Source organism: Trichechus manatus, unplaced genomic scaffold (genome assembly GCF_000243295.1).
Source record: "Trichechus manatus latirostris isolate Lorelei unplaced genomic scaffold, TriManLat1.0 scaffold00204, whole genome shotgun sequence".
Taxonomy (NCBI): domain Eukaryota; kingdom Metazoa; phylum Chordata; class Mammalia; order Sirenia; family Trichechidae; genus Trichechus; species Trichechus manatus.
Window position 1 is genome coordinate 874,962 of NW_004444140.1, and position 26,446 is coordinate 901,407.

Sequence of the window (26,446 nt, forward strand, 5' to 3'; positions counted from 1 at the left end):
TTGTGACTTGGAAAGCCTTAAGTAATGAAGTGTTCCTAACTAACAAGAAAAGTTTTTTTTGTTAAGCTTGATTATGTTAAGGGAATTTATTTAAATTCATTGACATCCCTGTGTTTTGTGTTTTGAATGTCATACATCCTCCAGCCCCAGAAACCTTAGTTAGTGGTGTAGTCAGGAACCAGTACTGAAACAGTATTCTTTTGGCCCTGTCTTTTAAGCATTGCTACACCTGGGATTTTGTAGTGACTCTCAGATGCCCCCATCTAGGAGTCTGTTTAGGAGCCCTGGTGGTGCAGTGGTTAAGCCCTCAGCTACTAACTGAAAGTTCAGCAGTTTGAACCCACCAGCCGCTCCGCAGGAGAAAGATGTGGCAGTCTGCTTCCGTAAAGGTTAACAGCCTTGGAAACCCTATGGGGCAGTTCTGCTGTGTCCTGTTGTGTTGCTGAGTCGGAATTGACTCGACAGCAATAGATTTTTGTGTTTAGGGGGCTATTGGTTTGTGATGATGTTTTACTGGTCTGAGATGAAGTGCAAAGAATTATAGAATGGTAAATTTTTTTTTAATATTGTGTTTTTAATGAGAGTTTACACAGCAAATTAGTTTTCCATTTTACAATAGCTACACAAATTATTCAGTGATGTTGATTACATTTTTCACAATGTGTTAACATTCTCATTAATTTCGTTCTGGTTGTTCCATTGCCAGTAATCTAATTTCCCTGCCCCTCACCTTTTCATAGTAATTATTGACCATTTGGTCTCATTTAGATGACTTTTTAAAGGAGTGCGGTATTCACGGGTTATAATCTTTATTTTATAAGCCACTTTTATTTAGCTAAAAGGTGACCTTAGGGAATAGTTTCGGTTCAAGGTTTAAAGAATATCTCAGGGCAGTAGTCTTGAGGAATCCTCCAGTTTCAGCTGGTCCAGTAAGTCTGGATTTTTTAAGAATTTCAGTTCTGTTCCACATTTTTCTCCTGTTCTGTCAGGATCCACCTACTGTGGCCCTGATCTGGTCTCAGGGTAGATGAGGCTGTGGATCATGTAGACTGTTAATCCTGTAAACTAGTTTCTTCTCTGAGTCTTTGGTTTCCTTCTTTGTCTTCTGCTCCCCAGACGAGTAGAGACTTAATAGTTGTATCTTAGATGGCCTCTAGCAAACTTTTTAAGATCCTAGACACTACTCACCAAACTGGGATGTAGAACATAAATAATAGTAAGTTTTTCATTAAACTAAATGTATTTATTTTAAAGGGCTGCCCTTTGAAATTGTATCCTTCCAACTTTTAAAATATTAATATGTCATTTTATAAAATAATTATAATAGTATGTTGTGATTGTTTTTATTACTGTATTTTACGCAAATATCACATGCACTATTTTCGTACAAATATGGTAATACTGCTTCTTTGCAAAATAAAAAGTTAGCAGTCCTATGTAGGTTCTCCTGCTCACCTCTCCCCTTTTTTTAATTTTACTGTTCTAAGAAATTTACAAGTAAGGAAATTGCTGTTGTAACAGAAGAGAGATATGAATGCCTTATAACTTTTGGAAGTTCCTGTAGGATCCCTGAAGCAGGATGAAGTCTGATCTCATGCCTTGCTGTTTTTATTCTCAGAGTGTGAATTTTAAAGTCAAATGCCTCAAAAATGTAGAATTCACAGTTTAGGGCAGGGATTCTCAATATTGGCACCATTTTGGGCCAGGTAATTCTTTGTTGTGGGGGGTTGTCCTATACATTGTAGGATGTTTAGTAGCATCCCTGGCTATCTACTAGGTAGCAGCTCCCCCCAGAGTTGTGACAACCAAAAATGTCTCCAGACATTGCCAGATATCCCTTGAGGGGGCAGAATCACCTCCTATTTAGAACCACTGATTTAGAAAGAGTGGAACATATCCATACATTGACTCTTAAATAATACTTAATAGCTTTAAAACTATAAGATGAATAGGGAAATACAGGAACTTTTAGGCTTAATCCAATGTCTTTACATAGATCGAAAAACCACATATATGTTAGTATGTGGAGTGGTTGCATATTCACCAATTAATTAATTCTCACATAGTATATGTGGTTTCAAATAAGTTGTGAAAAAATTGTTTTATTTTAGTGTTTGAAGGACCCAGTAAAATGTTAATCTCATTACCTGCTTTCTGTCATTTTAACACTGTCTTGTCACTTTTTCTGCTTTTAACTAGTGTAGCCCAAGTTTGATAACACACCTGGGTTTTTCTTTATGTAGGCAGCTAATTCTTGATGGCCAGTGGGATGAAGTTCTTCAGTTCATTCAGCCTCTGGAATGTATGGAAAAATTTGACAAAAAAAGGTAAGATTTTATCTGAAGTTTTTGGGGTGGAGCCCTGATGGTGCAGTGGTTAAGAGCTTTTCTGCTAACCAGAAGGTCAGCAGTTTGAATTCTCCAGCTGCTCCTTGGAAACCTGTGGGGCAGTCTGCACTGTCCTGTAGGGTCTCTACGAGAAGGAATTGACTTGACAGCAACGGGTTTTTTTGGTATCATTTGTAGCAGCTTAGCAAAACAAAACAATAAACAAAAATTTAAAACCAAGACTTAGCTTTTTCAAGAAAACAGTACATTCAGTCCCATTGATTTGGAGTACTTCTAGAGGACAAGGGAAATGTACTTCAGTTAGTTGAAAATCTGATATGCAAACCTACTTAGTCAACAGTGCTAATATTCAAAATGTCCCAAGGGCCATATCTGAAGCAGCTGTTTCTTCCTAATAATACGAAGATTTACAAAGATGTCATTCTATTCATTGTTTCTGCCCTCTGTTGTTTCTAATGAGAGGTCGGCTCTCATTTGTGTCCTTATTCTGCTGTATGTAATATTTAATTTTTCCCTCAGGTGCTTGTAAGATTTTCACTTTATTGTTGGTTTTTAGCAGTTTATGATGTGCTTAAGTGTGATACCAGCAGCTGTGGTAGCACAATGGTTACAGCTCTTGGCTGCTAACTGAAAGGTTGGTGGTTCAAACCCATTAGTGGCTCCACGGGAGAAAAGAGCTGGTGATCTGCTCCCATAAAGATTAGAGCCTAGGAAACCTTATGGGGCGGTTCTACTCTGTCCTATAAGATTGCTATGAGTCAGAATTGACACAGTGGCATACAGCAAGAAGTTTGGTATCTTTGTATTTTTCTTGCTTGGGTTTGGATCTGTAGGATTATGTTTTTCATCATATTTGAGAAGTTTTTGACCATTATTTCCTCATATATTTCCTGTGCCTTGATCTTTTCCTTCTGGGACTCCAATTACTGTATTTTTGCGCAAATAATGTGCGCCGGCCATGCCCCCCCACCCCACGAGGCATCCTCACAGGCGCCACCATGCCAGTCCTCTTCCACATGTTGCTATAAAAAAGTGAGCATAGCACACTTAAGAAAATACCTGCGAGGGAGCAGACTGAATTGTCACATAGGACTGAGGGTCTGTTCATTTTTTTAAAGTAATTATTTTCTCTGTATTCTTTAAACTGGATTATTACTATTGATTTACCTCCATGTTCACTAACCCTTTCTTCTTCCACTAACTGTTGGTAAACAGTGAATTTCTCATTTCAGATATTATATTTTTCAGTTTCAGAATTTTCTTCATGTTCTTTTTTATAATTTCTATTTTTCTGCTGTTTTCCCATCTGTTCATTCACTGTAAGCATATTTTTCTTTAAGTCCTTGAACATATTTATAGTAGCTGTGTTATAGTCCTTGTTTGCTAATCCTAACACGTAGGGCATTTTAGGCTCAGTTTCTATTGACTGCCTTTCTTTTAACTATGAGTCACATTTTTATGTTTCTCTACATGTCCAGTCGTTCTTTAATGTATTCTGCATGTTGTGGATCCATTGTAGAGACTCTGGATTCTGTTATTTTCCTTTGAAAAGTGTTGATTTTTATTCTAGCAAATAGTTAACTAGCTAGATTTAAAATGCAAACTCTGTCTCCTCCATAGTGGACCACAGTGGACACCAGCTGAAATCCCTGCTCATATTTTTAGCCTTCCATCTGCTGTTTTCATGGGGCCCCTGGGAGTCTCCCTTGCTTCTTCACAATTTAGGGTCTAGTCAAGAATTTGGGCAAAGTTTATACAATAAACTTTGGTGTATTTATCACTATGGCTCCCTCCTTTTTTTGACCTTTCCCCTCCACCTCCCACCTGCTCCAGTACTCCCAAATGTTTTGCTGACTCTTCAAGCCTATAAAATGGCAGTTTTCCAGTTGAGTTTTAGCTCACACTGTGTGAACTGTAGTGTGCCATCAGCTGGAAAGCCTTATGCTTTTGAATCTCATCCCCTGAACATCTCTTTTTTCAATGATTCACTCCCCTCAAGTTTTTGCCAGCTTTTGGTTGCTCTCTAGTGCTTTCAAATAGTTGTTTTTTAAATATTTTATCCTTGGTTTTAATTGTTATCTGCAGAAAGATCAGCCAGATACGTTACTGCACCATTAACAGAAGAGGAACCTCATATATATATGTTTATTCTGTATTCATACTATGCTATTTGAATGTCTCTTTGCTTTTGTACATTTTTTGTTTATCTGGAATACTCTTCCTTTCACCATCTTTGGACTTTCAAACAGCCAGTCCTTGTAAGTCTTTCTGTTTACTTCTCACCCCTTTTGATAGAATTGGTTTTGCACTTCTTTGAGACCTTCCTGAACCCTACACTGATTTTATCTAATTTATTAGACTACCCTCTTCTTGAAAGCAGGAATTTTGTTTTATTGGACACATTTTCTGTTACAAAAATGGTTGAAAGAATGACTAAAAGTTCATTATTTTTTCTTTCAACCCTTGGAAACACTATTTCTTTAAAGTGCTTAAAGGCATCAAAAATTTTTTGGTTCTTAGGTCAAGCAGACTATTTGCTTTCCTTCCCCACACCCTGAGAAATCCCTGTTAAAAAGTTTTGATTTTATAGTTATTTTGTGACTTTTTAGAACCCTTGTTGCCCAGTGGTTAAGCGTTAGGCTGCTAAGCAAAAGGTCGGTAGTTCGAATCCACCAGCTGCTCTTTGGAAACCCTATGGGGCAGTTCTACTCTGTCCTGTAGGGCTGCTATGAGTCGGAAACGACTTGATGGCAACGGTTTTTTTTTTTTTCTTTTTTCTTTTACAGTTCCATTTCCTCTTACCCCTTCAGCCCTGTCTTTATTAGACCTTTCTCAGGTTTAAAACAAAAAACAGATTGTATTTTGGAAAACCAAAACATTTTGAATATATGGATTTTGATTTTTTTATTAGGTGACATTTGACATCTTCCATAAAAGTTGAGTGTGTGTTGTTTTTTTTTTAATAGAATATTGGAACTAGTAATCTTTCATTTGAGTGTTAAATTCTAATTACTTGCTACTGAAATTGTTTGAATTATAGCTTCAATGTAGTAAGCTTAGTAAATATTAAAGAATTTCCTGAAAGCAGAGGTGCTTACAGTAACTTGTAAGTACATTTGACTTACCAGACATTGGAAAAATAATTTAAAAACATAAATAAATGTCTTTTTTAAAAGAATTAATTAGTCCTTCAAACTTCATCTGTTTTGCTTCAGGAACTTGAGTTTCATTTCCAGCCTTTGACATTGTTGCCATTCAGCTTTTCAATAATTTTAATGTTTCATGTTTTATTTTTCACAGGTTTCGTTATATAATCCTGAAGCAGAAGTTTCTGGAAGCTTTATGTGTTAATAATGCAATGTCAGCAGAAGATGAACCCCAGCATGTAAGATTTTTATTCCTGAAGGTTTGCGCCATAGTCTTGTTTTCAGTCATAAATATTTTATTCACTAAAACAAAGGATGAGTATTGTGAATTTTCAGAGTTTTTATGAGCTGGAATGGGACAAGATGGGTTATTTTGCAAGTGTAGTACATTCATTCAGTAGATTTTCCAGGTCTGTTCAGCGATTTAAACCAAGATGATACAAGAATGGATGGCTGGTTGGATAGTATGTGGTCCCTTCTTTGATGTAATTTATATAGCAATAAATATTTCACTTGATGACTCTTCATCATGGCTGCTTTTCTTATCCCAGAATTGAATTTCTCTGTCTTTTCAGTATTTTCTTTAATCCAGGAAATTTTTTTTTTCAATAAAATGTTTTTCTTTATTATAATTTAAATATAATGATCTTAAATTCTTTTTGGTTAGAGAGTTATTGTTAAAGTTTTAATATTTGTATTAAGTCATATCCAAAACCAAAGAAAATTTTATTGAGTGCCAGTAAGTGTCACTGAGGTAAACCAAAAAGTTATTACGATGGAGACTTCCATATATAATGGATGTTTGCCAGATAATGATATTCAGAAGTCAAAAGAACAATGGAATGAGTCAGGAGACTTAAGTTTTATTCTGTCTTTGTCAGTTACCAACTAAGTTATGTTGGTTAAATATGCACCTTAACTTTTCCTATATGTAAAATGTGGAGGCTGGTCTAGGTAAGCTCTAAGGTTCTTTATAGCATTAAATGCTTATGGTTCTAAGGTAATTTCTTTATACAAATTGTTATTTGTCTCTCAGCTAAGCTTTCTTTTGTTCTGTTTCTGCACTGTTTTTGTAGTAAATGAACTGTAGATGTATGCTTCTTTTGATTTGCTTTCTTTGCCCGTACAAATTTATACTAAGGCATAAATTTTGGGTTAAGAGATAAAGTCAAGCTAAAAGAATGGCCCCTTTGCTATTTTGGTTAAGCCAGAGTATTAACAAGTTTTACAAACACTTGTATATTGGCATGCTTCAATTTTCATTTCTAGGAAACTCAATTATTCTTTTTTTTTTTTAAGTTGTGGTGAAAATATACGCAGCAAGATAATTTGCCAACACAACTTCCACATTTGCAATTCAAGGACATTGATTACATTTTTCATGTTGTGCCACTGTTATCACTATCCAAAATATTCCACCACCATAATCATAAACTCAGTGGACCCCAAACAAAAATTTCTGTTTTACCCCTTTTTCCTACCCTTGGTAACCTATTAATAATCATTGGTTTCTATATATTGCTTATTCATATGAATGAGATCATACAGTATTTGCTGTTTTGTGACTGACTTGTTTTGCTCAGCATAATGTTTTCAGGGTCTATTGATGTTTGTGGCATGCATCAAAACTTCATTTCTCTTTACGGCTGTGCAGTATTCTATTGTGTATATGTACCACATTTTGTTTATCCATTCATCTGTTGATGGACTTTGGGTTGTTTCTACCTTTTGGCTATTGTGAAAAGTGCTGCAGTGAACATTGGCGTACAGGTTTCTGTTTGCGTTTCTGCCTTCACTTCTTCTGGGTATATACTTAGGAATGACATTGCTGGGTCATATGGTAGTTCTATGTTTAACTTTTTGAGGAATTGCCAAACTCACATTCCGTTGTTTTCCACACTGGCTGCACCATTTTACATTCCCACCAGCAATGGGTGAGGGTTTCAGTTTCTTTATAACCTCACCAACACCTGTTCTTTTCTGTGTTTTTGATCATTGCCATTCTAATGGGGTGAAGTGGTATTTCATTGTGGTTTTGATCTGCATCTCCCTAATGGCTAATAGGAGCCATGGTGGCACAGGTTAAAGTGCTCAGCTGCTAACTGAAAGGTCAGTAGTTCGAACCCACCAGCTACTCCGAGGGAGAAAGACGTGGCAGTCTGCTTCTGTAAAGATCTACAGCCTTGGTAACCCTATGGGGTCTCTATGAGTTGGAATCGACTTGATGGCAATGGGTTTGATTTTAATGGCTAATGAGGTTGAGCATCTTTTCATGTGCTTGTTGGCCATTTGAATTTCCTCTTTGGTGAGCTGTCTGTTGATGTCCTTTGCTCATTTTTTAATTGGGTTGCTTGTCTTCTTCTTGTTAAGTTGTACAAGTTTTATATATATTTTGGATATTAGACTCTTACGTGAAAATTTTCTCCCAATTTGTAGGTTGTCTTTTCGCTTTGTTGATAAAGCCCTTTGATGTACGAAAGTATTTAACTTTTACAAGGACCCATTTATCTATTTTGTCTTTTGCTGCTCCAGCTTTTGTTGTCATAGAAGTTCAATTATTCTTATCCTTAAAAAATTATACATTTGAAAATGATACAGTTTTAACCCTGAACTAGAACACTATTTGTATAGATAAAAGTTTAATGTGTTAATTAACCAAAGATTTAATCTTTTTTATTTTACTGGTAGAAATATTTTGATTCTTGACTTGGAAGTTGTTACATATCCTACAAATTATATGAGTTTTTTGTGGTGCTGGTATTTATCCTTTTGCAATTGAATACAAAATGAAAGTTTGTGAGGTATCTCTGTATTTGAATAAAACAATCTCTTATTGTTTTGATATCTCACAGCATTTCTCTTCATAGCAATTATTTATATTTATCTTACAGTTGGAATTTACCATGCAAGAAGCTGTGCAATGTTTACATGCCCTAGAAGAGTACTGTCCTTCTAAAGATGACTATAGCAAGCTCTGTTTGCTTTTGACTTTGCCTCGTCTGACCAATCATGCCGAATTTAAGGACTGGAACCCCAGCACCGCACGAGTTCACTGTTTTGAAGAGGCTTGTGTCATGGTCGCAGAATTTATCCCTGCTGATAGGAAGCTTAGTGAGGCTGGCTTTAAAGCAAGTAATAATCGTTTATTTCAGCTTGTAATGAAGGGCCTACTTTATGAATGTTGTGTGGAATTTTGTCAGAGTAAAGCAACTGGAGAAGAAATTACAGAAAGTGAAGTGCTTCTTGGCATAGACCTCTTATGTGGTAATGGTTGTGATGATTTGGATCTGAGTTTGTTGTCATGGCTTCAGAATCTTCCATCTTCTGTGTTCTCTTGTGCTTTTGAACAGAAAATGCTTAATATTCATGTTGACAAACTCCTGAAACCTACAAAAGCTGCATACGCTGATCTTTTGACTCCTCTTATCAGCAAACTTTCTCCCTATCCAGCATCCCCAATGAGAAGGCCTCAATCAGCTGATGCCTATATGACCCGCTCTCTGAATCCTGCTTTAGATGGCCTCACCTGTGGACTGACCAATGATAAGAGAATCTCGGATCTTGGGAACAAAACTTCTCCTATGTCACACTCCTTTGCTAACTTCCATTACCCAGGGGTACAAAACCTAAGTAGAAGTCTCATGCTTGAGAATACAGAATGTCACAGTATTTATGAAGAATCCCCTGAGCGGTGAGTACTCATAAAAATTAGGAAGTCTCCACACGTGTGAGACGATCTCATTCTGGTACGAGTGATTGTGTGTGTGTTTTCTTAAAGCTCAGGTACCTTTAGTTGAAAGTTCTTAAATGTTAAAGCACATTTCTAAGTAACTTTGAACAGGGTTTTAAATTTTTTGATAATTAAAATTATAAGGGAAAATATTTTTATATCCTATATTATTCTTCAGCTAGTTATAAAGGCAATACATGTGCATTGAAGAAAATTTGGAAAATGTGGGAGATTATTAGGATGGAAATTAAAATCTCACACAGGCTTATACTTAGATGACCATTCTTTTTTTTGAATACATTTTTTTAAAAATTGGGATTGTACTGTATATATTTTCATATAATCTGCTTTCCCATTTGGTAGATCATGAATAGTTTCCCATATTCTGAAACATTTCTTGAGATCAGTGATCAATTATGAGTGTGCAGTATTCCATTGTATAACTGTACACTAATTTTAACCAGTTTCTTATTGAAGGACGTCAGATTGTTTCCAGTTTTTTCTCCTGTAAAATAGTACTGTAGTGAACAACCATGTACATAAAAATCTCTGATGATTTCTATTTATCTTTCTTTAGTAGTTCTGTATATACATGAAGGAAATAAATGTTAAAGCCATCTTTCAGTTTTTCCTTCAAACCTGACATGAAATAGTGATCTCCTGATTAGCAGTTCTGTAAAACTTTCTGTCTTGCTTTTCTAGGAAACCCATTGTGACACATGACAGGTTTCCTGTAACTCAGAGCTGGTCTTGTGAAGTATTAGTATTAACTACAATAAATATTTTTCACAAAAGAACACAAAACCAAACCTTTTCACATTCACGTAGGATAGTTGGGTGCATTTTGTGCGAGGAAGGGGGCACTGGACTTGTAATTTCTGTTTCTTATTAAAGCAAGAGGAGATTTTTAGTTAAGGTACAAGAAATAGAGGGTAAATACATAGGGAGGCACTTTCTGTTAAGATTGTAGAGGAGGGAATTTGCGATACTTTCTTTAATGTTCTTTAAAGAGAGGAGGATGCTAGGGTCAGTTAAGTGAAGGACTTCCTGAAGGCTAGGGAATAGTTTAGGTTTAAGGCACCTTAGTACTCCATATTTAATGTTTGAAATCTAGAGATAATAGTTTGTGATGAAAATGGATGAATATAATTTCCTATAGCAGCATCCTGTTATCTAAATCCTAATGGAATAGGGAGTCTGTAGCATTGGTGGAGACTATCTTAAATCTTTCTTGGACTTTCCAATCCCTTTAGAAAAAATTCCCATTGTCTAGGCTGCTGGATTTCAATTCTGGGGAAACTATTAACATTCTTCTGTGTACATAAGACGACAAGAGCTTCTTAGTTCGTATCTGAATGGCATGTTTGGACTTGTGTATCAGTAGAATTGTCTTTGCAGAGAAAAAAGATACACGAAAATCTCACCAAATCTGACTGTACATGTGCTGTTGGCCTGTGTAAAGAAAGTAGTAGAAATTGAGGAAAAAATGAGTAAAGATGACAAGAAGTGGAATATGTTGTTAGACCGTTAAGAATAAGCAGAGAGGTAAAATATGACATGTCAAAAAGTAATACATGTATTACCAGCTGAGTAGTAGCAATAATCCAGAAAACATCTGAAATTGGACAATTTATGAAGAAAGGCAGTGCAGAATAATGAAAAGATCATTGTCTTTGGAGTCGAACTTGAGTTTGATCAGTAGTTTTGCCATTTACTAGCTGTAGGGAAGTTACTTAATCTCTCTGAGACTCAATTGCCTCCTATATAAAATAGGAATAATAGTGTTGATTTGCAAAGCGAATTAAAGCTCCTAGCAGAGTGGTGAGCATGCGATTGGCGTTCAGTAAATGAAAATGTGTCCTCTTCAGAGTTCATGGTCTTGGTAAGAATGTGTCAAAAGGGCTGCTAATGAAAGAGTGCTATGGGAGACCTACTGTGCTGTGAATAAAATATTAAATTTACTTTGGAAAAACCTTACCTTATTTTTAAAACACTTTATGTACAATTAAAAAAATACTGGGAAGCTCACTTAGATCAATTACGTTAAAGATGTCATATGTTTGAAGTCAGTATTCATTTAAAAAATATTTGAGTGTTTACTATGTCCTAAGGAGCCCTGGTGGCACAGTGGTTAAAGCTCTCAACTGGTAACCAAAATGTTGGCAGTTCAAACCCACCAGCTGCTCCATGGGAGAAAGATGTGGCAGTCTGCTTCCATAAAGATTACAGCCTTGGAAACTCTATGGGGCAGTTCTACTCTGTTCTGTAGGGTCACTATGAGTCAGAATTGGCTTGACGGCTGTGCGTTTGGGTTTGGGACTATGTGGTAACATGATGCCACATACTGGGAAGATAATGATTGAGTTACTCTGGTGAACAAGGAGATAAAACATGAAAGAAAGATTCGTAAAGGAACATGTTGTGTTGTGTAAGGATACCATTTCATTTGAACAGAAATAGACTTCAAAACAAAAAGGAAAATAAATCAGTTGAACTTTGTAAGCTTTGGCTATTCGGCGTAATGGTTTCAAAATTATACTTAGGCAGGGGCCAGCATTGGATTTGGAGTCTAAAGACCTGGGTTCAGTTCTAGCTCTATTTACTAGTGATGTAGGAAAATCTTTTTTTTTTTTTTTTAAAGTCTGTTTCCTCATCTGTGAGATGAGGGTAATAATCTATCCCATAGGTTATTGTACACGTAAAATGAGGTAATGCATATAGAGGTGTTGTATAACTTGCAAATTTAAATAAAATGTTAATGTATTAAGGCCACTTTTTTCTGTCTCTATACAGTTAACTCTTACAAATTCTATTTATATGGACATAAAAGAGGGTCTTCTTGTGATCAGTAGAAGCTTAAAGCATAGTCTGGTAGCTGAAAACTCTTCCTAGGTCTGTCTACTTCCTCCTCTTGGTATGTGTATCTATGTATGTACATATGTTTAGGCACTTAGGAATTGTATATTACTTGTCAGTCTCTTTTCTAACCAGTATTCCCAGTCATCTCATTCATTGAACAAGTATTTGAGTGCCTGATTTATTCTAGGCCCTGGAGATAAGTGGTAAGCACTGCATGTTTCCTGCCCTTTAAAGCTGATCACCTGGTGGCGGATATAGCCACATAAACAGTGGTTACAGTACACTGTGTTAAATGCTGTAATAGGTGATATAAAGGATGCTAAGGGAGTATTTAGGTGTACCTCACCTAGATTTAGGGGAGAGAGATCAAGAAAGGCTTTTGAGATGTGAAGGATGACTAGGAGTTGGCTTGGAGAATGAGGAAGGGGGTCAGGAGGGAAGGAGTGCTTCAGTAGAGGGAATGGCGTGTGCAGAGGCCATGAAGTATGAGAGAGAACTTGGATGCCACTCCTTTCCATAAAAAGGGGTTAAGTACTACAGCGTGGAAACACAGGTAAAAATACATTCCTAGGCTGTACTTCATTAAGATTTAAATTCTTTTTCAAATATTTAATAGAAATACATTTGTCTTCACACTTAACCTCTGAATTTACTATTGTCTTCTAATGTGAGAAATAATGAGACTTTTAGCAAAGCAAAAGCTTGTTTTAGAAGTCTAGTTGCCAAATCTTAGTTACAAAGCAGTTTAGCTATCAAATCAGGTTTACAGTAAATTATGAGGACCATTTATAAAGAGCTCATTTTCATTAATTTTGTACCACTTATGTTATCTGTTGCTATGAGTCTGAGTGAACTCAAAGGCAACTAGTTTTTTTAATAATATCTGGTTGGGCATTTTTCTAAGTAATTTTTTGGGCGCCATTTGTTTTGTTTATATCTTATAAAGGTTTCAAGGAAATCTAGCAATAATCAAGGATAGATTACACTTTTGGGGTTATGACTTGATGAATAAAATAATCTGTTGTACCTGTTCCATAACTTTCCTTTCCTTTTCATGCCTTTGTTTTTTTTTTTGGTGTGTGTGGAGAATTTAGAAAATATAGCATAGTGTAAAGGAGAAAAGGTCAAACTTCTAGAAAGTCGAGACTATGCTTACTACCTCTACTTCATTAATTTATTTAAAAATTTGAGCACTTCTGTGCAAGGGACTGAACTAGGCAGTGGGGATTGAATGGTGAATAAGATAGATAACAATCTTTGTCCTCATTGTGTTTACAAAATGGAAGAGACAGACACTACTAAATGACAAATTACCTAATTACGGTTGTGTGGGTTACTCTGAGATCAGTAGAACTTGCTTCAGTTTAGAGATCAGAAAAAGTTTGCCCAAGGAAGTGATGCTTCAGCTGAACAGTAAGGAGGAGTTACTAAGGGAAAGGGGAATGGGAGGTGGGAAAGCATTCCAGGCAGGAGAGTGCCTTCTGAGTCTGAGGAGAGAGGAAGTCAGTCAGTGTGGCTAGAGTTTAGTGAGTGAGAGAGGGAAAACAGAGCTACATGAGGCTAGCAGTGAGAGCAGGGGCCACATCATGCATTGCCTTTTCCCATTCCTCTTAGGATCAGGTCCAACCTTTCAAAGTTTTTTTAATGAAGCAGAGGAATGATATAATTGGATTTATGTTTCAAGTCACTGGCTGCAGCCTGCAAAAGGATTTGCTGGACAGTAGTAAGGTGAAGAAAGGAAGTGGAGTGGAGGAGTGTGTCTGTGAAAAGACCATTTAGGATGCTATTGCCATAGTCCAGAGGAGAGATGATGGTGGTGGCTTTGACTAGTATGCTAATAGCAAAAATGGAGAGGGGGCAATGAATTTGAGAGAATACAAGACAATATTTAAATTAATGATTAATTGGATATGGTTGGCGGGTGGGGCCAGTGAGGGAGAGGATGATGTCCAGGATAGCTCCCAGGGTTCTGACTTGTGATGCAGGACACTGGGAAAAGACTGATTTAAGGAGAGACATTGTGAGTTCATTTTGGACATGTTGGTTTGAGGAGCTAAGAGACATCCAAGTAGAGAAGGCAAGTAGAAACTTGTAAAGATATGTGGTTTTATATCTCTTAAAAGAGATCTGAGCTAGAGATATTAATTTGAAAATTACCAGCAGTTGGGTAGTAGTTTGCAGTGATGGGAATGGGTGAGGTCACCTAAAAACAGAGTGTCTCAGGAGAATTAGAGAGACCCCAGGACAGCACATTGAGGCACTAATGCTTGCTGGGTAATGGGGGATGAGCCAGCAAGGAGAAATGCAAAGGATTCTTTTATTTATTTTTTTCACTGAGCCTGCTTTTTCGAAACCAAAAAAAAAAAAAAAATCAAATCTGTTGCTGTCGAGTCAATTACAACACATAGCAAACCTATAGGGCAGAGTAGAACTGCCCTATAGGGTTTCGGCTTTTTCAAGAGTCACATCTAATTTCCAAATCCACCTACCTCTCCTAAGTCCTAATTCTGCTTAGCTTCTTGTAGCACATACAAGGTGAGATTTTTAAAGGAACTTAGATATCTGATTACACATTTTATTCTGCAACTTCATACGGCTGTACATAATACAAAGGAAACTTTGGGTTGCCTAAGTCATTGCAATTTAGTGGCAGACATGTCTTTGGATTCTTAGTTTATGATACCAGGGCACTTCTCTGCATCATTTGACATTGATGACACAGTCCTTGAGATTCTCTTCTTCATTGTCTTCTATGGCTCTGCCGCCTTCTCTGGCTTTTTCTGTAATTTCTCTGTCAGTATTCCTTTTCAGTCTCTCCGTTGGCTCAGGTTTTCCCACTAATCCTTAAATAGTGACATTTTCCAAGATTTTGTTTGTCCTTGACTTTTTCCTTTTCTAGGCAGTTTCATCCATTCACAAGGTTCCTAACCAATGGCCCCCTTATGAAGGTGGCTATCTAGCTCCGCTATCCTGAACCCTAGACCTGTATATTGATATGTCTCATGCACTTCTGCCTGGAGAGACCATTCATTATAAGGCCACCTCATAATCTAATTCCTTGAAGACAGAGATTATTTTACCTTTTTAGTTGTTCCCATGGTGCCTTGTACCAGTAGGTAATATGTATGTCTGTGGCATTCATCATCTTTGCGTGATGTTAGTTATTAAACATTTTGAACAGAGTAGCTATGAAATGTAGAACTAGCCATGTTTTAAAGAATATTAGGAACAACTTGACTTAAGATCTCAAGCTTACTAGTTAGGATACATTAAAAATATTGAAAAAAGGCATGTTTAGCTTCTATGTTAAATGCAAATAGACTTTTAATAAAATCTCAAATTTCTAAAATTGTGTAGAAAAATATTGGAGGAAAAAATAAATGTTTAACAAATTCCAGATTTAGAGTTTATAAAGAGCATTTAGGCATCAGGTCATGGAACCTATTATTCAGTTTATAGATGAAGCTGAGCCACAGAGAATGTGACTTTCCGAAGCCACACAACTAATTTTAGACTGTAGCCCCTGTCCTCCTTGCTTAATAATCCAGTGCTCCTCCACTATAAACATGTTCTATTTGTTTATACCCTTTCCATGGTGTACTTAAGAAAGGAAGAACGAAAATGTATATTTGTGCATTTGATAAACACCAAAATTTTTTTTAAATTAAAATTTCTCTAAAATATATTCTCTTCCACTCCACCTCTGCCTTTTTAAATTTTTTTTTTATTTTGCACCTTTCTAAATGAAGTGATACTCCTGTTGAGGCACAGCGGCCTATCAGCAGTGAAATCAAGGGCCAGAGTACAGTTTCAGAAAAAGAGCCTGCAAATGGATCACAGAATCCAGGACCAGCAAAGCAAGAAAAAAATGAGGTAATATTTACTACACATAGTGTCTTTTATTCTCTTTGTAAGAAGTAATAGTAATTGCTTGGATGGAATTCTGTTATTTTAGGAGTAGGAGAGAGAACAGCTAGAATTTCTTACTATTCATTTTCCCCCCTCCCCTCAAAGAATATATGGTATTTTTAGTTGTCATTGTGTATCTTGGGGCATTTGTAACAGATGAATTTATTAACAGTTAAAATAATACAGTTGACATTAAGCTCTTGTATATTTTAGGACTCAAATAATTGAACTCACACTAAATGTGGCTAGCTTGCATTTTGAAGATGTATGCTCTATATTTTACTAATTAGATTTAATGGACAAGAAATTAAGGCATTTATAACATAGAATAATATTTTTATCTAAGCTTTTAGAGTTCTAGATTATTTTTCTGTGGTATTTTTGAAAGGAAATTGTATTGTGAAGTAGAGTGAAAAGTTTATTTTATATAGTATGTTATGTAGAAGAGGTAGTGTCTTTGGCTGGGATCTCTAAAAGAAGCAAAACCAGTAAAGCGTATAAATATATGGAGAGATTTATGTCAAGGAAACAGCTCATGTGATTGTAGAGGGTAGAATGTCCCAAGTCCGTGGATCGGGGTAGAGGCCTCTCCTGATTCACGCAGCTGCAGAAACTGGCAAGCCCAAGATCGGCAGGTTGGAGAGCAGGGCTCCCGCTTACAGGCTGTGAAGGTTGACAAATTCCAAGATCGGCAGACAGGACCGCAAGGTTTCTCCTGATTCACGTAGCTGCAGGGGCTGGCAAACCCAAGATTGGCAGGGCAGAGAGCAGGGCTCTGCCCACAGGCTGTGAAGATGGACCCCCAAGTTCGGCAGATAAGCTGACAGCTCAAGCCCCAAGAACCAGAGCTGAGATGACAGAAGGCAGCCGCAGGATCCAGAGTGAGCAAAAAGCCAGAATGTCTGCTTATATTCAGATGCAGGCCACAGCCCCAAGGAAACTCCCTTTCATCTGATTGGCTACTCACAGCATATTCAATCATGGGAGTGATCACATACAAACACTGAGAATCATGGCCCAGCCAAGTTGACACACAATCTTAGCCATCACATGTGGTTAGGTGGTTTTATAAATCTTTGTTTTCAACTGAATATTAAGAATGAAGTAGAAAATTACTATTAAAAGTACATACGTATAATTTTATCTTCAGTTATTACTCTCAGTTGTGAAATAGAGGGTGATTGTTATTAGTTCCTAGAAAGGGAGACAATTTAGCTTTAGTTAGCTCTATAAAATTCTTCGTTAAGATTATTGTGAGTGTCCGTCAATTTTAGAGATGATTGATTTGTTCCAGGGTAACCCCAGTGCACACGATCCATGCAATATAACAAGCCCCCAGCTTCGCAGGGGAGTCTTCCTCTGCCAGTATTGGAATTCACTAAATATCTCAGGCCTGTAAGTTTGAGTGCTATACAGTGCTTTTAGAAGGGTGAGGTAGGAGTGTTGAGACTTCTAAGTTTAACTCCCATTTATTCTGCTTTCTTATGAAAGGACATTTGAAACCTAAACTAAAGTTTTGGTTTTGAGGAAACTTTACAAGTTTCTTTCTAGAGTAACCTATTAAATTAAACCTGTGGGACAAGGCTAAATACCATGTTTATTTGATATTAATGCAGTCCCTCAGTAAGTTTTTTTTTCCCCCAAGTAATGTTGATAAGTTTGTATTAGTTTTCTCCTATGTTCATATTCTCTGACCAGATCCCCCTCATAACCATTATAATTTGCATTTTTATTTTGGGCTAGTCAGGGAACCAGGATACCCATTCAGTTTAGTTGTCTGTTGCTATGGAATAAAACGAATTAACTGATCTACTTGAGTATTAAGACTTACGGGTACTAAGAGCAATATATTAAGTATTTTGTAATTGTTAAATATAGCTAGTTGTAGATTTTATTCAGTATTTAAAGAAGTTACTGTTGAGTGAAGACATATATTCAATCATAGTCTGCTCAGATATTTTATTCTAATATTTTTAAGCTTCGAGATTCAACAGAGCAATTTCAAGAATATTATAGGCAAAGATTACGCTACCAACAACATTTAGAACAAAAGGAGCAACAGCGACAAATATACCAACAGATGTTACTTGAAGGAGGTGTGAATCAGGAGGATGGTCCTGATCAGCAGCAGAATCTTACTGAACAATTTCTTAATAGGTTGGTCTTTAGTCACTTTTTTAAATGTAAAGAATTATTTAAAAGGTATTTTAAGCATGTGATAACTGCTACTTTGTATCTATGGTTTGAAATTTTAAGGTTTTTTTTCAAGTGCTTCAGGTAACATGGAGTTACATAATTTCTTCCAGTCACAGTATTCTCATCTAGTTTTGTTCTTCTCCCTTTAAATGTCCTTTTTGCATTGAAGCAACTAGAGCAGAAGAGCATAGTGGGTCAGTGCACGGGCTAGAGCTGACTACAGGGTGGATCCAGCTCTGTTGCAGGGTAGCTGAGGGCCTTGAGGAAGTTACTTAGCCTCTTTTGTCATCTACCTTACTGGGTTGCCGTGAAGATTAAATGAGTTCATTTATGTAAAGTGCTTCGAACAGCACCTGGCACATGGTAAGCACTGTATTAAGTGTTAGCTGTTATTTTTATTGTTATTATTAGTGCTTAACACCTACAGATGCTTCTGGATTCAGATGATTCTTTCTGATAATTTTTGCCAAAACACTATGAGCTTATATTGCTTTTAATTATAGGAGGAATGACTATAAGGTAATAAATTTTTTTAAAAAAACCAATAAACCAGAATATATATGTTTAAATGAGCAAGAGTTGTTGGAAAAGTAAATGAGTTAATATGTAAACACACTTAGAACAGTTCCTGGTACATAGTAAATGTGCTATATATATTGTCTATCGTCATGAGTATGAATAGGCAACTGCAATGGTGCCTGTCACTTCTTTGCTTGGTTCAATAATACTAGAAGTGATCTGCTTAACAATCTGAGGGTTGTGTAAGTCACTGAGTCTGAAATTGATTCTGTCCTCAAACCTTCACACCACTATAAAGTGGTGATCTGAAGAGTCTAAGGCCTCTGAACAACCCCATTCAATTTGAGGATTGTTTTCTTATCACCTCTATTCAAATCAGTGGCTTGTCAGAATAATCCTAATTTGATGAATTGCCACTCTGATTATTTGGATATCTTCTTTACGTCCATAAAGGTCATGGTTGCAACTTGATTTCCTGACCAGTTTATTTTTTAGTGAAAGCAGAATATCTAGCCATGAATCAGGAGAGGAAGTGGCAAGGTTCTGTGACCCAGTAGTGGTATGGACCTTACTTCCTTAGGAAAAAAAGTTAAACTATTCAAGATTCTTCCTCTGAAGACAATCATAAATAGAGTTCAGTTTAAACCAAAACCAGACTCATTGCGGTCGAGTCGATTCTGACTCATAGCGACCCTATAGGACAGAGTAGAACTGCCCCTTAGGCTTTCCAGGAAGTGGCTGGTGGGTTTGAACTGCTGACCTTTTGGTTAGCAGCTGAACACTTAACTGCTGTTCCACCAGGGCTCTACAAAATTACAGTAATAGGTAAGTATGCTATAAAAATCCATAGAATAACGAGGTCTATAAATATAACTAGATACTTATTCTAAGCTTTTGTATATTAGCTTGACATAAATTCTCTTAACCTTTTCTTATCTATTCTGCTTTCTAACCCTTTAATATTTTTTTCAATCCTTTTTTCCTAGATCATTAGTTTTGCATATCTGAGTCATGTTATATAATAGATCTTATTGAGGAAAATCAACTATAGCATGATACAGGTTTGATTAACAGTACAGGCATACCTTGGAGATATTGCAGGTTTGGTTCCAGACCATCACAATAAATCGAATATTGCAATAAAATGAGTCACATGAGTTTTTTGGTCCCAGTGCATATAAAAGTTATGTTTACACTATACTGTAGTCTGTTAAGTGTGAAGTAGCATTATGTCTAAAAAAATGTACATACCTTAATTAAAAAATACTTTATTGCTAAAAAATGCTAACCATCATCTGAGTCTTCAGGGAGTTGCAATCTTTTTGCTGGTGGAGGGTCTTGCCTTGATGTTGATGACTGCTGACTGATCAGGGTGGTGGTTGCTGAAGGTTGGGGTGGCTGTGGCAGTTCTTAAAATAAGACGACAGTGAAGTTTCCTGCATTGCTTGACTCTTCCTTCCATGAAGTATTTCTCTGTAGTATGCGATGTTGTTTGATAGAATTTTGCCCACGGTAGAGCTTCTTTCAAAATTGGAGTCAGTCCTCTCAGACCCTGCCACTGCTTTATCAACTAATTTTCTAAATCCATTGTTGTCATTTCAACAACATTCACAGCAATTTCAGCAGGAGTAGATACCATCTCAAGAAACCACTTTCATTGCTCATCCATAAGAAGCAACTTCTTATCTGTTAAACTTTTATCATGAGATTGCAGCAATTCAGTCACATCTTCAGGCTCCACTTCTAATTCTAGTTCTGTTGCTATTCCTGCCATATCTGCAGTTACTTCCTCCCCTGAAGTCTTGAACCCCTCAAAGTCATCCATGAACATTGGAATCAACTTCTTCCAAACTCCTGTTAATGTTGATATTTTGATCTCCTCCCATGAATCACGAATGTTCTTAATGGCATTTAGAATGGTGAACCCTTTCCTGAAGGTTTTCAATTTACTTTTCCCAGATCCATCAGAGGAATCACTAACTATGGCAGCTATAGCCTTACGAAATGTCTTTTTTAAAAAATAAGACTTGAAAGTCACAATTACCCCTTGACCCATGGGCGACAGAATGGATGTTATGTTAGCAGACATGAAAACAACATTAATCTCCTTGTACATCTCTGTCAGAGCTCTTGGGTGACTAGGTGCTTTATCAATGAGCAGTAATATTTTGAAAGGAATCTTTTCTTCTGAGCAGTAGGTCTTAACAGTGGGCTTAAAATATTCAGTAAACCATGTTGTAACAGATGTGCTGTCATCCAGGCTTTGTTCTTCCATTTATACAACACAGGCAGAGTAGATTTAGCATAATTCTTAAGGACCCTAGGATTTTCAGAGTGGTAAATGATCATTGGCTTCAACTTAAAGTCAACAGTTGCATTAGCCCCTAACAAGAGAGTCAGGCTGTCGTTTGAAGCTTTGAAGCCAGGCATTGACTTATCTCTAGCTATGAAAATCCTAGATGGCATCTTCTTCCAATATAACGCTGTTTCATCTACACTGAAAATCTGTTAGTGTAGCCACTTTCATCAGTTATCTTAGCTAGATCTTCTGGATAACTTGCTGCAGCTTCTACATCAGCACTTGCTGCTTCACCTTGCACTTTCATGTTATGGAGACGGCTTCTCTCCTTAAACCTCATGAACCAACCTCTGCTAGCTTCAGACTTTTCTCTGCAGCTTCCTCACCTCTCTCAGTCTTCATAGAATTGAAGAGAGTTAGCACCTTGCTGTGGATTAGGCTTTGGCTTAAGGGAGTGTTATGGCTGGTTTGATCTTCTATCTAGACCGCTAAAACTTCTCCATATCAGCAATAAGGCTGTTCCGCTTTCTTACCATTTGTGTGTTCACTTGAGTAGTACTTTTAATTTCCTTCAAGAACTATTCCTTTGCATTCACAACTTGGCTGTTTGGCGCAAGAGGCCTAGCTTTCAGCTCATCTTGGCTTTCTACGTGCCTTCCTCACTAAGCTTAATCATTTCTAGCTTTTGATTTAATGTGAGAGATGTGTGACTGTTCCTTTCACTTGAACACATAGAGGTGTCTGAAGAGTTATTAACTGACCTAATTTCAATATTGTTGTGTCTCTGGGAATAGGGAGGCCCGAGGAGAGGGAGAGACAGGGGATCTGCCGGACGGTGGAGCAGTCAGAACCCACATAATGTTTGTCAATTAAGTTTGCCGTCTTGTATGGGTGTGATTTGTGGCGCCTCAAAACAATTACAATAGTAACATCAAAGATCACTGATTACAGATCACCATAACAGATATAACAGTAATTGAAAAGTTAGAAATACTGTGAGAATTACTAAAGTGTGACACAGAGACATGAAGTGAGCACGTGCTGTTGGACAGATGGTGCCAATAGACTTGCCCGATGCAGGGTTGCCGCAAACCTTCAATTTGTAAAAAAACACAATATCTGCAAAATGCAATAAAGCAAAGCACAATAAAATGAGGTACGCCTGTGCTTTATTACTACTTTATGTATGTTGATCTTTTATTTTTTCTAATATTAATAATTGCTACCACTGATTTGGCACCTAGGCATATTCTGCCTCTCCCTCACCTCACCTCACTTTTAGAGTCAAAATGATGTATTAGCATTTTAAAGACTCTTTATATTTAACTTGGCATTTCCCAAACCTATTTGACCTCAGGCCCTTTTTTATGGGGAGTGTTTCACAGAACATAATTTGAGAAATGCTGCCTAATTAAACATTTTAACTGCTAAACATTTAGTAGTGGCTGCCAGTTCCTCTAAGAATATTTAACTGCTTTTTTAAAAGTCTTTTTTAAACCCTAAAAGCACACACACAGAGAATAATGTTTAATTTAGGAAAATTAGAAAATATAATAAACTATGGCCCCTCCTGGTAATCACACCCTTTATGTAGTCCTTTCCCACACTGAATCTAGGCTGAAGGAGGTGATGCTGTGCCAGTTCTGGGTCTAAATCTTAAGAAGACCTGTCAGCTTCCTCTTTGTGCCCTTTGAATCCCTGAGCCCAACCTAAGGTTAGGCTAACCTGATTTTACCTCCCCAGAGCATAGATTCAAGCCTGGCAAATAGTATTTGAGCAAATGGAATGAATGAATGCATGCATGAATAATAGGGATGCCACCCACTTGGCTTTTGTCTCATCATGGCCTGCTTTAGTCATTTGTTTCCTAATTGGCATGATGTTATTAAAGACAGATGGAATGAAAATGGCTTGTTTTGTTTTGTTTTATTGGTTAGAAATTTTGGTAGTGGTGAGACTATTATTATTTTTAGAAATTAAGTTTTAAATTGGAAATTAAACCAAAGTTATACTGGTGAAGAAACAAGATTTTTTTTTCCTGTTTTTATAACAGAGTGCTTTTAAGTAGTGTATGATACACGTTATACCCATCTCCTTTACAGCTTTGTATCGTGGGAACATTTGGATCTACTTTCAGTATCTAGTTACTGTGTCTTGAGTTGATGGTAATTTTTTAATACTCAAAACTTGCCATATATTATATATGTGTATATGTATTTACCTTCTCAAACTTTCATTCATCTATAAGTTAGGAATGTAAGTTTTTACTTTAAAATAATATTGTTTTATTTTATAGGTCCATTCAAAAGCTTGGTGAATTAAATATTGGAATGGATAGCCTTGGTAACGAGGTGTCAACGCTCAGCCAGCAGTGTAACGGGAGCAAGGGCAGTGGATCTACTAGCTCTTCCATGACGAGTTTTGCTACCCCACCCCAAGACTCTAGCCAGAGATTAACACATGATGCCTCAAATACTCACACAAGCAGTCCTCATAATTCTGGATCAACAAATCATGTACCTTTTCATGAGGAATCACCTTCCTGTGGAAACCAAGTGTAAGTGTTTGACTTTATAAAACCTGGAAATATTAACTTTCTACTAATGAATAGACACACAGAAACATAAAAAGTTGAACTTCTGTGTGGAACCTTACAAATAAAAACTTTTGGAGTTTCTACCCTACCAAATTTTTTCTAATCTGCCTTCCTTTATCTATATTCTCTTCTACCAACTTTTAAGTCTCTTAATATTCTTTATTTCCTTTTTTCTTCCTCACCACCACCAAGGTAATTCTATTTTTTATAAGACATATAACAGACAGCATACTATTTTAGGCTTTATCTGTTTGCTGATTTTCTTTTTTTCTTGCCGTGGGCACCTTTCAGCGAACATCTTTAAACTCTCAGACCTTCAGGGCACAGGAAGATGTTTTATAATATGGTGGAATGATTGCAGTGGGACAGTGTTGGCAGCTCTGGCAGTTACAGATGCTGTAGACTTTTTTGCATATTTATTTTTTCGGTAGGGAAAATTTTTATCTTGCTATCATTAGTAAACAGGTGTTAATTTATGCAATGGGAATAATTAGGAAGCATTTTCCTTCATCTATTCTTAACATAAAACACCTTTGAGAGTGGTACATTTAAAAAATACATAACTTGCTTTTAGCACTTGGATGCTTATTAGCCTTATAAATAATTAGTATCAAGAAGTTCTAGGTTTACTTTAGAGCATATGTTTATCTAATATTTGCTTCTTTCTTATAGTTCCTATAATACTTGTTTTATGTACTCCAAAACAAAAGCTTAAAATTTTAAATTTATTTTTTATTAAAGTAATATACATACCAAACCAAAAAACCATTAGTGTCAAGTTGATTCTGACTCATGGCAACCCCATATGTTACAGAATAGAACTGCTCCATGGAATTTTCTTGGCTGTAATCTTTATGGAAGCAGATCACCAGGGCTTGCTTCCCTGGCTCTGCTGGGTGGGTTTGAACTGCCAACTTTTAGGTTAGTAGTCAAACACAGTTTGCGGCACCCAGGAACCTTAGACTATGTTGTCATTAAGATAAAAATCACTTCCTTTATACAAGTACAGGAGCCCTGGTGGCACAGTGGTTAAAGTGCTTGGCTGCTAACCGAAAGGTCAGTGGTTCAAACCCACCAACCACCCCGCAGGAGAAAGATGTAGCAGTCTGCTTCCATAAAGATTTACAGCCTTGGAAACTCTAAGGGGCAGTTCTACTCTGTCCTACGGGGTCGCTATGAGTCAGAATCGACTCAGTGGCAGTGGGTTTGGTTTGGCTGGTTTATACAAGTACACGTGCCAAAATACACATATATGATTTAAAAAATCAAATAGCTTTTATAGCAGTGTATCAACATGTAACAGTGTAGCTATGTATCAATTTTTGTTTAAGTCATTATTCAGTGTTAACATTAGTATGGCTCTGTAAATGTTACTTATAACTGAGTCATGTAGTATATAATATGATTACATTTCCTCTTCACACAACTTTTTTCTCCCAGGAGACAGTAATTGCCTCATCTTGGTGTGCATATGTGTGCATGCATATGCTTAGTCTTCTTTGTACCTATCACCCATCACTAAACTATCTGCAGAATGCTTTGATAATAGCTGTACAATCATGAAACTCCTTACTACAGTCAAACACATCATGTAATTTCTCTATATCATTTTTTTTTCTGGAAAGCATCCCTCTTAGGATCACTCCGGCTTTACTTTAGAGTCATTGCTTCTAGATCATTTCATACAGACCTAGAGAGTTCTGGGACTTCTCTTCATCTTCCTCTTGCGAATTTTCTTTGCATTTTTCCAGTGTTGGATCCTCTGTTTTCAGGATTCCATGTAGTTTCCTGAAAAGGGGCACATCAAAAGTGGAGTTTCTGAGAACTTGCATGTCTAAAAATGCGTTTATTATATTTTACACTTGATTTGTTAGTGCAGCTGGGTATAGAATTCTAGGGTGAAAATCATTCCTTAGCGTTTCAAAGGCATTGCTACATGATCTTCTAGTTTCAGTGTTGCCATTAAGAAGTCTGATGCCACTTTGCTTTCTGATACTTTATATGAGGCTGGCTGCTTTTCCACTCTGGAATTTTTTAGGAACTTCTTTTCCCTGATGTTCTAAAACTTCATGATATTCCTCAGAGTAGTTCTTTTTATCCATTATTCTGCTGGATACTTTGTGGACCCTTTCAAGCTAGAAATTTAAGTTCCAGGAAATTAAAAAAATATTACTTATTTAATAATTTCCTCACCTCCATTTTCTATTGATTTATTTTTTTCTGTTACCATATTTTTATTTTCTAAGAGCTCTTTGTTATTTTCTAAAAGTTGCTCCTTTTTTTGCCTTTTTAAGTAGATGTTTCTTGGATTCATTATTTTCTCTTATATCTCTAAGGATCTTAATTATATTTTTTGTAGATTGCTTTTGTTCTCTGAATTGCCTCTCTTTTTCCAAGCTCCTTTTTCTGTTTTAGCTTCTTTTATCTAGGAGCCTTTCTTCAAATATTTGGGAATCTTTGGCTGTCTGGAAAGGGTGAAACATTTTTAAAAAGCTAATTGGAAGGAAGGTCTGTATATGTGGGTGGATCTGTCTCCCTAATAGCCTCACAAAAGAGTGATTAGGTGGAAACATTATTTTATTGAGAGACCCTCCACTGTCAGTATCTGTTAGTCTTTTCTCTGGAGCAATCTCCAGGGTTTTGCTTGGGGTAGGGTTAAGCATTACAACCAGGATTCTGGAACTAAGGGGAAGAAGGGCGCACTACAAAATATGTGGACTTTGACATAATCTCCTTTCCAAAATGGCTTCTTATCCTCTCCTTACAACTAGATGTCACTGAGTCCAGAGCCTCTTAATAAACCTCTCTACAGAGTAAACTTTGACTGAAGTCAGCAAGGGTTAT

General features: G+C 36.7%; 1 protein-coding gene across 2 annotated transcripts in view; it reads left to right on the top strand.

The window, feature by feature from the left end:
• The window catches only part of WDR47 (WD repeat domain 47), a 54,919-nt gene that overhangs the window by 13,273 nt on the left and 15,200 nt on the right, over positions 1 to 26,446 (top strand). For both annotated transcript variants that reach the window (XM_004388044.1, XM_023742185.1), the window contains exons 3-8: positions 2,244 to 2,327; positions 5,649 to 5,733; positions 8,386 to 9,185; positions 15,833 to 15,956; positions 17,971 to 18,149; positions 23,303 to 23,563. In XM_004388044.1, coding sequence (XP_004388101.1) covers positions 2,244 to 2,327; positions 5,649 to 5,733; positions 8,386 to 9,185; positions 15,833 to 15,956; positions 17,971 to 18,149; positions 23,303 to 23,563 — 1,533 coding nt within the window. The remainder of the gene's footprint in view (positions 1 to 2,243; positions 2,328 to 5,648; positions 5,734 to 8,385; positions 9,186 to 15,832; positions 15,957 to 17,970; positions 18,150 to 23,302; positions 23,564 to 26,446) is intronic.